We start from the raw sequence: 15,816 nt of genomic DNA on the forward strand, positions 1-15,816 counted from the left end.
CCAACACAAGGACATATTGAAGACCCCCATTACCCTTGGTCTGAATGGGCAAGTAAAGGTCTTCCCAATTAGAGACACAGAGCAAGATAATATCACTCAAGCAATCTATGAAGGGTGGCCTACCAATTCACTATGTGTGGGAAATACTTATTGAATCAGGTTTATTTGTCTAAAAGTTAACATGAAATCAGTTAAAATCACTCCTTTGAGGGGTTGAGGTTGAATGGAGCCATTATTTGCAATCAACTGTGCCCTGATTGATTTTTGCTTCTGACAATGTCCAACATTGGCAAAGACAGACATAACAGGACTCACAGGTCTGTATTTTAAATACCTTTTACACTAGAGGGTTTGAGATTCTGCGAGTGGTAGAAGAAGGGCAGGGCAGCAGGAGAAGAGGCAGCAGACTCCTTTCCCGAAGAGTGCTTTCCTTGGGCATTCCGCGCAGGATGGGCTTTAGTGAACAGCTGGAAAAGAAAACCGCCATGAATCTCCTTATCTTACAAAGCATGAGCTACATTCACACTGCTGGCCTTTCTACTTAACTGATGCCATGTGGAATGGAGATTAAGTCTCAGAAATAACTCCCTGTCACTCCCACTGACTACTTTGACAGTGTTAAAAATCCCACAACACCAGGCTATAGTCCAACAGGTATATTTGGAAGTACAAGCTTTTGGAGTGCTGCTCCTTCATCAGATAGCTACCCAATGAAGGAGCAGCGCTCCGAAAGCTAGTACATCCAAATAAACCCGTTGGACTATAACCTGTTGTTGTGTGATTTTTAATGTTGTACACCCTAGTCCAATCTCGGCATCTCCACATCATACTCTGGCAATGACTGATAAGCAATTAGCCAAAACCTCCACTGTACATTGAAGGGCTTATGCCCAAAATGTCGATTCTCCTGCTCCTCGGATGCTGCCTGACCTGCTGTGCTTTCCCAGCACCACACTCTCGACTCTTATCTCCAGCATCTACAGTCCTCACTTTCTCCTCGAATATACATGTCCAAATCTCTGGATGGACACAATCTGGTTAAATGCTCCCGTTACTCTTGTCCTAAATAAAGGCCCTTAGCTCCTCTGGATTATGAAACTCCTCCACTGTACTTCCTGTCCTGGTACGGCATTGGCTTCTCATTGCAATAACCCAAGAGCTGTGATGTAAATGACATCATCTGAATGAGGAACAGGAGTATGCCATTTGGCCCCTCAAGCCTGTCCCACCATTTGATAAGATCATTCCTGACATAATCATTGCCTCAACTCTTCCCTGCCTACCCATTTGCTATGTATTGGCCACCCCATATTGGATCGGGCAAGAGGGGAAGATGAGGTGGGTGTTGGGTTGTGGGGTGGTGTAGAAAACTGCAATTTTGGCTTTGCAGGATCTGCCACTGGATTCTGACCCAATAAGCAGCTAGGAGACAACTTTAAATCTTTTCAAGGGTTTGGGGGAGCGAGAGAGAGAGAAAAACGGATGACAGACAGAGAGAGACAAAGAGAGAGACAGGCAAAAGTGAGGACTGCAGATGCTGGAGATTAGAGTCGAGATTAGAGTCAAGATTAGAGTGGTGCTGGAAAAGCACAGCAGGTCAGGCAGCATCTGAGGAGCAGAAAAATCGACGTTTTGGGCAAAAGCCCTTAATCAGGGATGAGAGAGAGAGAGTTAGAGATAGAGAGAGAGAGAGACAGAGAGAGAGAGAGAGACAGAGAGTGAGAGTTACAGCGAGAGTGAGAGAGAGAGACAGAGACAGAGACAGAGAACGAGACCGAGACAGAGACAGAACATATGGATATTCCTTCTGCAGACCAGACAGAATAACTTGATATAATGAAGGCTGTAGCTGTCATTCAGTGGGTGTTGAAGGATACATACCCATTGTGAGAGACCCATTTATTGGCAGGAACATTCTAGTCAGCGTGGGTGAAAAGCCGTAATAAACTCCTTAATTCCCTCAGCACCACAAGTGGTGGGTAGTTGTTTAACCTGGTCACCTCAAAAATAGCAATGGGCAGCACAGTGGTAATGGAAGCTCTGGGGTCTGCTCTCCTTCAGTGCATCACAACTCTCGCATCCCCAAAGCCCCAAACCTTAGTTGCAGCTTTTTTAAAACTAAAATCACTTGTTGCCCATCCCTATGTTCCCTTGAGAAGGTGGTGGGGAGTTCACAGGATCCATGGAAATGTGAGGCTCCAATTGAAAGATTATTGACAACCCACAGTGTTGATGATTAAGTCAGAGTTATCCACCTCCTGTCAAACCTCACCGTTTCAGTGTGGAATAGCTTTTTGATAGCCAGTTGGGAATTTTGGATACAATTTAAAATTTAGTATTGCTGAAAAAAAGGAAGACTCGCTGTCAAATCTTGGCCTCATCAGGACAGAATCACAAGAATACCAAATCTCCAAGGGAACAACAATTTATACTGAGTGAGAAGAGGGCGCGGATTTGGTTGGAAAGAGATAGCAAGCAGTGATATCAGATTGACCAGTTATGATACAATTCCCTCAATGTGTCATTCTATTGATTTTTGAAAATTCATTTTTGTTGGCTGGGCCAGCATTTTATTGCCCATCTCTAGTTTCCCTTGTGAAGGTGGTGATGAGTTGCCTTCTTGCACTGCTGTAGCCCATCTGTTGTAGGTTGACCCACAATGCCTTTAGGGAGAGAATTCCAGGATTTTGACACAGCAACAGTGAAGAACAGCGGTATATTTCCAAGTCAGGCTGGTGAGTGGCTTGGAGGGGAACTTGTAGGTGAAGGTGTTCCCATATAACTACTGCTTTTCCTTCTAGATGGAAGTGGTCATGGATTTGGAAAGTGCTATCTGAGGATCTTTGGTGCGTGTCTGATGTGCATCTTGTATATAGTACACACTGCTGCTAATGAGTGTTGGTGGTGTAGGGAATGGAAAATTGCCGATGTGGTGCCAATCAAGAGGGCTGCTTCTTGAGTGTTGCTGGAGTTCCACCCATCCAGGCAAGGGGGGAGTATTCCATCACACTCCTGACTTGTGCCTTGTAGATGGTGGACAAGTTTTGGGGAGTCAGGAGGTGAATTACTCACCACAGTATTCTGGGCCTGTGACCTGCTTTCATAGCCACTGTATTTCTCTGGTGAATCTAGTTGAGACTCCAGTCAATGGTGATCCCCAGGATGTTGATATTGGAGGATTTGTGATAGTATCACTGTTGAATGTCAAGGGGCAGTTGTTGGATTGTCTCTTTCTGGTGATGGTCATAGACTGGCATTTGTGTGGCGTGAATATTACATGCTAATCATCAGCCCAAGCCTGGATATTGTCCAGATTTTGTTGTATTTGAACTTGGACTGCTTCAGTAACTGAGGAGTCACAAATGGTTCTGAATACTGTGCAATCTTTGGCGAACATCCCCACTTCTGACCTTATGATGGAGGGAAGGTCATTGATGAAGCAGCTGAAGATGGTTGGGCCTTGGACACTACCCTGAGGAACTCCTGCAGAGTTGTCCTGGAGCTGAGATGACTGACCTCCAACAACCACGACCATCTTCTTCTGTGCCAGGTATGACTCCATCAGCGGAGTGTTTGCCTCCGATTCCCATTCATTCCGGTTTTGCTAGGCTCCTTGATATTGGGTAGTCAACCCATTATTACACAATTTTACAGCCTTACTTCAAATTACATTTATTTCCTTCTATCCCACTCTATGGCTAACTGTGTTTAACGTCATTCTTGGACATTCTCCTGGATAAATCTCGATCCCATCAGAAAGAAGTTGTCTGACATAAAGGCTATAACAAAACAATTCCCAAGATGTTTGTGTCTTCCAGCACTTAACTAACACACTCCTGATTAGCAGAATGATTAAGAATTTCTTCAGAGCTGTTGCTGCTTCACCATTGTAACTTTGACAGAATTGTGGCAAAACACTCCCACCTGATATGCGAAAATAGGATTTCTGATACAATCCGATAACATCCCAGCAATGAAGCATGAGAAACCGCAAGATGATTCCTGGTCAACGTCTCTTTGTTTTCTGGCAAATTCTTTTTTTCCACATTTATGGGTGAGCTATGTCTCAAAATAAATCTCCCTCTATCAGAAATACTCAGGATATCAACACTATGTCATACCATGTGACCTGAGGGTACAAAGCTCTTATACTCCACCTCACCCTGGAATCACTTGAAGTATGACATGTTACTAAGAGCATGCTCCTCAGCTGTAATGTTTAATATTATCCCAGACAATGATGTGCCTGTGAATGCAATGTTTTTACATAATGGCCAGTTGGAATGAATATCTGTTGCATATCATTTAGTTTCTCTTTTTTTTTTAAGTGAACAAAAGGTCAGTTAAAATTTAGAAATCAAAAGACTTTTTAAACCTGTACCTGTTTAGGGATCTGCCCAAAGTTACTGACAAAACCCATGACGGTAGTCTTTTTCAAAGGGTCTTTGATGCTACGGAGATCAATCTGGTCTTCATAGAAATAAGGATGGAAAACATTAATAGCTTCAACTGCTGCTGAACCTTGCTGCTTGTAACCAAATATCAAGTCTATCCAGTGATGGAGATGAGCAGAGACATAATCACTTTCCAGAGCCTACAAGGAGAAAAGAGACACAAAAGTATCTATTTAGTCTTTAATAGTCACTCTATTTTAATTGAGCCTTCATTTTCACTTTATTAATAACAGTGACGTAATTTCAAACTGCCTTCTGTTTGTTTGCTCATTTCTGAAAAGCTGTTCCTAAAGGTTCTGTTTTGTTATCCTTAGGGACTCATACATATTCCAAAATTAGGTGTTTGTAATATTACATAAGCAGTGCTTTATATGGTTTTGGGTGAAGTCGGCATTAATTCAGCTCTTTCCCAAGTACTTAGCTGGTTATTTGGTAGTTTGATTGATGGAGTGTTTCATTTGCAAATTAAAATAATAATGAGATTTTAGACTTATGCCCAGTCTGCCTATTCAGATGAAAGGAAAGTCATAGAGTCATACAGCATGGAAAGAGACCCTTCAGTCCATCTAGTCCATGTTAACCATAATCTCAAACTAAACTCTGCCTGCGCTTGGCCCATATCCTTACAAATATTTGTTGTTCATAGTTAAAATCACACAACATCAGGTTATAGTCCAACAGGTTTATTTGGAAGCACTAGCTTTCAGAAAGCTGCTCCTTATTCAGGTGGTTGTGGAGAATAAGATTGTAAGACACTGAATTTATAGCAAAACTTTACAGTGTGATGTAACTGAAATTATATGTTGAAAAAAGAGCTGGATTGATTGTTAAGTCTCTCATCTTTTAGAATGATCATGTTGGTTTCAGTTCTTTTATATTTAAGTCACAAAACTTTTTTAAAAGTTACACTCTCAAGTGAAAGTTACCAACGGACCAGTCGAAACGGGAACGTTCTTTGCTTTTCATGTACTTATTCAAATATCTTTCACATTCATCACTTCCTCTGGATATTCATTCCACAGACAAACCACTCTCCGTGTAAAATAACTGGCCCTCGTGTCTTTTTAAAATCTTTCTCCTCTCATTCTAAAAATATGCCCCTTAGTCTTGAAATTCCCCACCCTATGGAAAAGACACCTGCCGTTCACCTTAGCCATACCCCTCATGTTTTTGTAAACCTCTGCAAGATCACCCCTCAACCTCCTACGCTCCAGTGAAAAGAATCCCAGCCTACCCTGCCTCTCTTTGTAGCATGACATTCCTGGCAATATCCTGGTAATTCTCTTTTGAGCTTTCTCCAGTTTAATAATATTCTTTATGAGGAAAAGGACGATTGTTCTCCTGGTGTTCTAGCCAATGTTTATATCTCAACTGGCATCTTTGAAACAAATGACCTGTTAGTCAACCCAAATTGTCTGCCATGTTTCTTCATGACTTTGATTGTAATGTAATTTACCAGAAATGAAAGCTTCAAATAAGTGCATGTTCTTTTCTTCCTTTTTAAATATGATGTCCCAGGAACAGACCTTATAGGAGAATATTACTGAGCCTGAAGGTAAAGCTCATGTCTGATCAATAGTTTCATTACGGTTGTCCGAGGGCCAACAGCTGACCACTGCATTCAAGAAGGCAATGGGAAGGTGATGCCCTACTGGTATTGTCGCTGGACTATTAATCCAGAGACCCAGATAATGTTCTGGGACCCAGGTTCAAATCCCACCACAGTAGATGGTAGAATTTGAATCCAATAAAAATAAGAATGTACTGGTGACCATGAAATTATTGTGGATTTTCAGGCAAAATCCATTTCATTCAGGCAAGTCAATCTATCATCTTCACCTGGTCTGGCCTACATGTGACTCCAGATCCACAGTAACGTGGTTGACTCTCAATTGCCTTCTGAGCCTCACATCGCCAGAGACCCGGGTTCAATTCCCACCTCGAGCAACTGTCTGTGTGGAGTTTGCACGTTCTCCCCGTGTCTACATGGGTTTCCTCCGGGTGCTCCGGTTTCCTCCCACAGTCCAAAGATGTGCAGGTTAGGTGAATTGGCCATTCTAAATTGACCATAGTGTTAGGTGAAGGGGTAAATGTAGGGGAATGGGTCTTGGTGGGTTGCTCTTCGGAGGGTCGCTCTTCGGAGGGTTAGTGTGGACTTGTTGGGCTGAAGGGCCTGTTTCCACACTGTAAATAATCTAATATAAAAATGGTTTGCAAGAAGGCAGTTTACCACCACCTTCTCAAAGGCAAATAGGTTGGGGCAATAAATGTTGGCCCAGCCAGCGACGCCCACAAAATGAATAGAAAAAAGCAAGTATTGTTAATATCTGGTGCAGTTAAGAGTCCTTAATAAACCTAAAAGGAGGGATGGAAGGGCTATCACACTTCCTTTTTTTTTGCATCCATCCAAAATTGTAGCCATGAAACATAACTTCCCACTAACATATTGCATGATACCTCTAATTTAACTAAACAGACAAGAGGATAGTGGGGGAAAAAATGGTCACAAAAGGTAAGTTTTAAGAAGTTTCTAAAACAAGGTAGAGGGGTTTAAGAAGGAAAGTGAAGCTTAATTCTCCGAAAAGAAGGTGGAACCATCAAAATCAAGAACCTACTTAGCTCAGAATTGGAGAAGCACGGATCTCCTACAAGGCTGGAACGTTACTTGGAAAAGCATGGAATTTTGGTGGTGGAATTTTGACACACCAGATATTAAGTCCCTTTAACAAGGAACCTATTGTAACAGTAATTTCAGCTGCAAACAAACATGTGCGTGTTGTTCCTACGCTACACAACAAACAGAAGATCAAAGTCTCTTTGGGCAACAGCAGAGGGATCAAATAGCTTCCATAACGTTCATTTTGTATGGTTAATATTGACTGAAAGGCGAATGGCTAACTCTGCGTAGCCTATTTAAAAAAAACACAGGAAATTCCAGTTTGCAGGTTGAGATTAAACAACACTAGCATTCTCCCTGTGGCTTGAGTCTAGATGTTCTGGTATGTCCAAGTAATGATTGTAAATTTAGCAAATCCATCATGGAGTGCTATTACTCTGGTTTTCTCTTCCATTTGAATCAATATTTCTTTTATGTCTACAGTAATCCCCAATGACATTTTGAGTAATTTGCCTTTATAAAGGGAGCACCCATGTTGTTTTCCTAAGAAAACCTGGACTGCCCACAATTTTGCACCCCTCAGTGTCTCCAGGGATTGACCCAAGGTAGGCTTCGGTTCCAAAGTACTCAAGGAGTCACCATCTAACACGTATCACAATGGGTCAGTTGAGCCAATGAGCTCTTTACATTTGCAGCACAGATTTGTGCTGGATTATCTGAGGGTTGATTTCAATGTAACTTGGGGACACAAAAGATGTAACACAATATGTATAGTCAGGTTAAATGGACATTTAAGAACAAGGCAGATGGAGTATTATGCGAGTATTACCAAATTAGAGAAGCAACAGAGGGATTTGAACCACCTCCAATCTGGTTCATTGAAAAATCACGATTATAGCTCTTGATAGTATTGTACACTCGGTTCTGCTATAATAGGGGTAGTTTCACTCTCGTGTAACCTCGTGTTACAAGAAAATCGCGTAATAGCAGCACCATTTAAACTAATGGGGCTGGAATCGCGTTATAACCAATACACGTTTTAAAAGTTCCTACGAAAGAAACAGTGTCCCCAATTTGTCAATCGTGTTATAGCAAATTTGCATGCTATGGCAGAACGATCTGTATTTGAAGGGAGATTTGCATTTCAAAAACACCTTTCAATTATCGTATTCTTTTGACAAGTGTAAAAAGGCAGATTAGTATTTAAAAGGCTTGAAGTCTGTAAATTTTAAAGAGCATAGAAAGTTGGCATGTCAGTACAGCATGCAATTGGACAGGCAAATGATATTTTGGCCTTTATTGCAAGAGGATTGGAAGAATGAGGAAGGGTTGCTGCAATTTTGCAGAACTTTGAGACCTCGCCTGAAGAAATTAACATGGCTTGGTCTTCATGTCTGAGGAAGGATATAGTTGCATTGACAGCGATGGAGGAGATTCACTAGATTGGTTCCTGAGATGAGTGGGTTGTCCTCTAATGAGATATGGAGTACATTGGATCTATATTCTCCTTGAAACATACAAGATCCTGAAGGAGCTCGACAGGGTAGATACTGGGAAATAGTTTCTCCCTGCCAGTGGAACCTAGAACACAAAGGCTGAGCCTCAGATTAAGGAGTAAAATGAGGCAAAAACCTCTTCTCAAATGATTGCAATCCTTCAGAATTCTCTATCCTAGAAGGTTGTGGATGCTCCATTTTTTGGGGGAGGTGATGGCCTAGTAGTATTAGCGCTGGACTGTTAATCCAGAGACCCAGGAATGCCCCCGGGGCCTGGGTTTGAATCCCATCATGGCAGATGGTGGAATTTGAGTTCAATAAAAAGAAACACAATCTGGAATTACGAGTCTGATAATTACCGTGAAACCATTTTCAAGCAAAACCCATCTGGCTCACTAGCATTCTTTAGGGAAAGAAACTGCCATCCTGACCTGGTCTGCTCTGCATGTGACTCAAGACCCACAGCAACGTGGTTGACTCTTAACTGTCCTCTGTGCAATTTGGGATGGGCAATGGATGCTCGTCAGTCATGTCATCATCCCATGAAAGAGTAAAAAAAAGTTTAAGTATATAATTTTTTATTTCTTCCGCTCTCAAGGGATATAAGGAATAAGCACAAAGATGGAATTTTGGACAAAGGCCATCTATGATTGTATTAGAAGGATGGGCCTGGCTTGATGGGCTAAATGGCCTACTTCTGCTGTTATGGTCTAGGATCATCTGTGATTGTGTCAGATGCTAGTGTGGGTTTGTGAGGTTATATGATCAACTCCAGCAGTTCTTTTATATGGGTAACCATCAATATAAGGAGGCAGCAGAGCCATTTGAACCATCTCCACGCTGAACAGTTGAAAAGTAATGCTTCATTGCTAATGATGGAATTGTATTTGAAATGAGATTTACATTTCACATACACCTTTCATGAATTCAAGACCAATGAAGCCTTTTATTAAGAAAAAAGTACATTCACTGTCATCATGTAGGAAACAATTTATGCTAACCAGGTTGGGCTCCGTTATGACACTCCAGTAGTTGAATGTCCTGCTGTTACTACTGTCTAGACAAAGAGAATGGTTGTGTAATTGGAGTACTGGAGAGCTGCCAGTACCCATGGAAACAGATTGCAGAGTGAGACGCTGCCTTTCAGAGATGAAAACAAGAAAGAGAAATCAGAGGGGTAAAAATAACATCCCAATAAGGCTGTAATTTTGGCCAAGATAAGCTGGATGTTTTGAATTGAACAAGTGCCAAACATAAAAGTATAATTAACAGCCATAATGAGGCCACCAGGAGAAAGGATATCGTGCAGGAATGGTGCTGCACAACAACTGAAGTATTGTATGAATTTCAAAAGTGTAGACAACTGAGCTCCCTTTAACTCTGTAGCTTTAGCAGTTCCACCTTCCATAGAAATTAAACACATAGTCACAGGGAGATGAGATACATGCTTCATATCTGTTTAATATTTATTTTGCTTATTTGTTCATGAAGTCTGCTTATTGTCAAGAAGGACAGCATTTATTGCCCATTTTTGTTTGCCCTTGTAACGAGTGGCCAGTTCGGGCTATTTCAGAGGGCATTGTTGTGTCTGGAGCCACACATGGGCCAGACCAGGTAAGGACAGCAGATTTCCTTCCCTACAAGCCATTAGCAAACCAGATAAACTTTTACAGCAATCAATGTTTCACCGCACCATTGCCAAGATTAATTTTTTTAAAGGGAAGCGATGGCCTAGTGGTATTATCACTAAACTGCTTGTGCAGAGATCCAGTTAATGTCCAAAGTTAATTAAAATTAAAAAATTTTTTTTAGAAACCTGGGTTTAAATCCTGCCATGGCAGATAGTGGAACTGAATTCAACAGAAACGTGGAATTATGAGTCTTATAATGATCATGAAACAATTGTTGGGGAAAAAGCCATCTGGTTCACTAATGTCCTTTAGGGAAACAAACTACATGTGACTCCAGACCCACAGCAATGTGGTTGACTGTTAACTGCCCTCTGGGCAATTAGGGATGGACAATAAATGCTGGCCTAGCCAGAGAAGCCTGCATCCTGCGTATGAATAAAAAACATTCTTAATTAAATTTAACAACTGAATTCAACCAATTGTCATGGTGGGATTTGAACAAAAACCACTCACAGCATAGACCAATGGATTACTAGAAGGCTATAACATGTCAAAGTAGAAGTATGCTATTTGGCCCATTTAGTCTGCTCTGCCATTCAATAAGATCATGGCTGATTGGATAATCCTCAAATACACTTTCCCCATAACCCTTGATTCCTTTACTGATTAAAAATCAGAATCTCGTAGCCTTAAATATTCTTCTAAATGCAGTCTCGGCAGCCACCACTGGTAAAGAATTCCACAGACTCATTACCCTCTGAGAGAAAAGATTCCTCTTCCTTCTGTCTCAAATGGGTGACCCCTTACTCTGACATTTGCCCTCTGATCCCAGACTCTTCCACATAGGGACACAAATCTCTCCACACCCATCCTGTCAAGTCCGCAAAATTCTTAAGTATTTCAAAAAGGGACTCTTGTATTTTCAAACTCCAATGAGTACAGACCCAACCTACTCAACTCTCCTCATGAGGATCTCCCTTCATATCCAGAAACAAACTAATGAACTTATCTGGACCACCTCCAATATCAATACATGTTTTCTTACAAAAACCAAAACTGTTCATGGTACTCCAGATGAGATCTAACTTGCACCTTGTATAGTTCCCTATTTTTATACCCAATCCCTTTTCAATAAAGCCCAACATTCCATTTGCCTTCTCTATTACCTGCTGGACTTCCTAGATTTTTGTGATTCATGCATGAGGAATCCCAAATTCCTCTGTGCTTCGGCTTTCTGCAGTCTCTCTCCATTTAAATAATATCAAGCTCTTCCATTCCTCCTGCCAAAGAGCACAACTGCATATTTTCCGATGTTACCTCCCATCTACCAGCTTTTGCCCACTCATTTAATCTGTCTATATCCCTTTGCTAACTCTTTGCGTCATTTCAGCAGTTGCCTTCCCATATTTTTATGTCATCCACAAACTTGGCTACAGAACATTCACTTTCCTCATTCAAGTCCTGCCTATATATTGGAAATAATGGTCTCCCCAACACTGGTCACTGTGGCACTCCACTAGTGACAGGTTGCTATCCTAGAAATACTCCTTAATCGCATCACTTAGCCAGCCCTCTATCCATGCTCACATACTGCACCCAAAATCATGGGCTCTTACCTTATTAAGTAGCTGAGTGTGTGGTACCTTATTGAATGTCGTTTGAAAATTCAAACTGGTTTCCATTAAACTATCCTAACTGTAACCTCATCAAAGAAAGTTTGTCAAATTGTCAGGCATAAAGTTCTCTTCATGAAGCCGTACTGACTCTGCTTGACTATTGTGTATATTTGTAAATGCTCTGCTATTACATCCTTTAGAATAGGCTGCAACTTCTCCCCCAATAACAGCCATTGAGCTAACTGACCTGTAGTTGTCTTTAATATCCTAGGATGCAACCCATCAGGTCCAGGGGACTTATTAGCCTTTAGAAGCAATGCAAGTTATTCAATGGATTTTACCACCCCCCCTTCAGATTCTTGATTATTTATTCCTTTTGGCAGTCTATTAGTTTCTTCTATAATAAAGACTAATGTCAAATATTTATTCAACTCATCTGCCATTTCCTGGCTCCCCATTAATATTTTCCCAGGCTTGTTTTGTAAGGTGTCTATGTTCACTTTGATCTATTTCCTTCTTTTTTATATATTTCAAGGTTTTGTTTACCATCTTTGTCAAAGTTTGTCTTCTCCCTGCTTGTTTTGGTCAGCTTTGCTGGTTTTTAGAGCTTTCCCAATCCTTTGGCTTACCACTAATCTTTCGGTATTTGTTTTTCCAAATTGATACTATCACTAGCTTCCTTGGTTAACCATGACGGGTTTATCCCCATCATAGAGTCCATTGTGTTCCTTAGGAAATAGTTCTGCTGTGAGTCATCAACTGTTTCCTTAAAAACCTCCCCTTGTCTCTTAAATATCTTTTCAGCTAAGCCCCTCTACCCAGTCCACTCCAGCTACCTCTGCCATATGTATTTACAGGACGTCTCTGATTTATGAATGCTCATACTTACAAACACAATTCCATGCAGGGCGTAATTTTAAATATCTGACATAAGAACATCTATCCTTACCAACAGCTGCTTTATGCTGTCTTCCTTTGTGTTTTGACTTGCGTACAAATTGACTCACAAACAGAATCCAGTCACAACCCAGGCACTGCCTGCACCCTTATTTAAGTTTAGCATAGTTGTTTCCAAGTTTGTCACTCTCAACACCTATATTGTAATTCTAAATTCTACTTTGTAATGTCACTGTTTTCAAGGAAATTTTTTACATGGAGATCATTTATTAAATCATTACGCATTACCAGATCAAAAATGGCCTGATCCCCAACTCAAGCCACAACATGACAATTGAGGAAACTGCCAAATACATTCTATGAATGCTCCCATCCACCACAGTGGCTCAGTGATTAGCACTGCTGCCTCACGGTACCAGAGACCCAAGTTCGATTCCAGCCTCGGACGACTTCTGTGTGGAGTTTGCACACTCTCCCTGTGTCTGCATGAGTTTCCTCCAGGTGCTCCGGTTTCCTCCTCACAGTCCAAAGACGTGCAGGCCAGGTGAATTGGCCATGCTAAATTGCCCCATAGTGTTCACGGACGTGTAAGTTAGGTGTTTTCATCAGGGGTAAACGTAGGAGAATGGGCCTGGGTGGGTTACTATTTGGAGGGTCGGTGTGGACTTGTTGGACCTGTTTCCACACTGATTGTGATCTTCTTTGCCAATTTGCTTTTCTCAATCTACATGAAGATTAAAGTCACTTATGACTAATGTACTGCCTTTTGTATACATCCTCATTTGCCTCTTGTTTTATTCTCTGTTGACAGTACAGCTATGGACAAGGGCCTATACATCATTCCCATAAGTGTCTTCTTCCTCTTGTTATTTCTTACCTAGATTCCTTATGGATTCTACATCTTCTGATCTAATCAGTTTTTGCTGAGTTACTTTTTCTGTCTTATGCTAAAAAGTTACCCCATCACCCTTCCTTCCTGCCAATCCTTCCAAAATGTCACGTACGCTTGAATATTTAGATTCCAGCTTTGACCTCCTTGTAACCACGCCTTAATAATGGCTATTAGATCATATCCATTCACCTCTATCTTTGCTGTTCATTTCTTTGTTTTGCTCCAAATGTTGTGCCTTTTGCCTTTTTATAATTTGCTTCCCCTTTGACCAATCTGCAGCTTTTTGTACACTCTGTCCTTACCTCTCCCACACTGGGTACCGAAGCTGTTGCTCTATCATGCCACCAGATCTTTGCTTTGTAAACTGACATATCCCTACTGGACCCGACACATTAACTGTGCTTTCTTCCAACAGATGTTGTCAGACCACTGAGTTTCTCCAGCAATTTCTGTTTTTGTTTCAGATTTTCAGCATCCACAGTTCTTTACTTTATCAGTATTGGTGACAGTAGATGATAAACTGAAATCCATTCCTTCCACATCAATAATTGAGCACTAGCCTAAATCATCCAGTAACCTTATCATTAGAATCCCTACAGTGTGGAAGCAGGCCATTCTGCCCATCGAGTCCACACCGACCCTCCAAAGACCATACCACATAGACCACTACCCTATCCCTGTAACCCTGCATCTCCCACGGCTAATCCACTCAGCCTGGACACTGTGGGCAATTTAGCATGGCCAATCCACCTAATCCACACATCTTTGTGGAAGGAAACAGGAGCGCCCGGAGGAAACCCACACAGACATGGGGAGAGCATGCAAACTCCACACAGACAGTCACCCGAGGCTGGAATCGAACCCAGGTCCCTGGCGCTGTGAGGCAGCAGTGCTAACCACTGAACCACCCTGCCATGTCATTGTCCTCCCCTAACATTGCTTTTGCAATAATTGTTTTGGAAAAACATTCCTTAAAAAATGCACGTCAAAATTCAAAACCATTTCTACTGAAAGGAAGATGATCAGTAGTCGGAAGGCCAATGGGAAAAACAACCAAATGAGAGGCATGTTCCGAATTTACAAAACGGGCTGTTATAATCTGGAATGTGTTGCCTGAAAGGGGGGGGAGGGGTAAAATATTGGCTTTAAAAACAAACAATAGATAAATATTTCACAGGGACAAACTCTCAGGTTTGGATTAGAAACAAAAATCAGAAATTGCTGTAAAAGCCTTATTCTGCCTTTTGTTTAGCTTTTGTTTCCTCGCATCACTCCTAGTCAAGTCGGGAGACCCTTTGTTTGCTGTACTGAGGATAACACCCCATTTCCAGCACGCTTCCTTTCGGTTAATGAAATCCTGGGAAATGTTCCACTTACGTTTAGAGCAAATGTTCACCTGCTGGTCCATTATAATGCAGAGAGCAGCGAATACAAGGCATATTGCATGTCTGATGAAAATGGCACATCATCATTGATATAATTAATAGGTTTTTGAAAAACATCTCTAAAAAATGCACGTCAAAATTTCTGCTGAAAGGAAGATGATCAGTAGTTGGAAGGCCAATGGGAAAAACAACCAGACAAGATGTATGTGTTGAATTTATAAAACGGGTTATTGTAATCTGGAACGCGTTGCCTGAAAGGAGGGTAAAATATTGGCTTTAAAAACAAACAATAGATAAATATTTCACAGGGAGAAACTCACATGTAAAGGCAGAGTCGATCACAAATGAAAACAGAAGTTGCTGGAAAAGCTTAGCGGGTCTGACAGCGGGGAGAAATCAGAATTAACGTTTCGGGTCCGGTGACCCTTCCTCAGAACTGTTCTAAGGGTCACCGGTGACCTGAAATGTTAACTCTGATTTCTCTTCACAGATGGTGTCAGATCTGTTGAGCTTTTCCAGCAACTCCTGTTCTTGTTTCTGATTTACAACATCCAGAGTTCTTTTTGTTTTTAAAGGCAGGTTCAATGGTAGCTTCAAAAACAAAAATATGGATATAAAAACTTAACGGGCAAAAAATCGCAGGTGAAGGCAGATTCGATAGTAGCTTTAAAAAGAAAATGTAAATACTTCATGGGTGAAAATTGGCAGGATTATGGGATGGAGCAAGGGTATGGGACTCAGCTGATGGTTTTTTCAGAAATCCAGCACGGACTCAATGGGCCAAACAGCCTCTGTTGCTTGTGCTGTAAGATTCTCCGATGCAATATG

The 15,816-nt window shown here is 41.4% G+C and overlaps 1 protein-coding gene across 3 annotated transcripts in view; it reads right to left on the reverse strand.

Annotated features, from left to right (window-relative positions):
* wdfy4 (WDFY family member 4) overlaps positions 1–15,816 on the reverse strand; it is a 321,548-nt gene that overhangs the window by 30,841 nt on the left and 274,891 nt on the right. For all 3 annotated transcript variants that reach the window (XM_087982407.1, XM_043678830.2, XM_087982406.1), the window contains 2 exons: positions 4,382–4,594; positions 335–467 (listed from right to left, as the gene is read on the reverse strand). In XM_087982407.1, coding sequence (XP_087838533.1) covers positions 335–467; positions 4,382–4,594 — 346 coding nt within the window. The remainder of the gene's footprint in view (positions 1–334; positions 468–4,381; positions 4,595–15,816) is intronic.

Source organism: Chiloscyllium plagiosum, unplaced genomic scaffold (assembly GCF_037043375.1).
Source record: "Chiloscyllium plagiosum isolate Xiang-an unplaced genomic scaffold, Cpla_swu_hap1 HiC_scaffold_43, whole genome shotgun sequence".
In the NCBI taxonomy this organism is placed as follows: Eukaryota; Metazoa; Chordata; class Chondrichthyes; order Orectolobiformes; family Hemiscylliidae; genus Chiloscyllium; species Chiloscyllium plagiosum.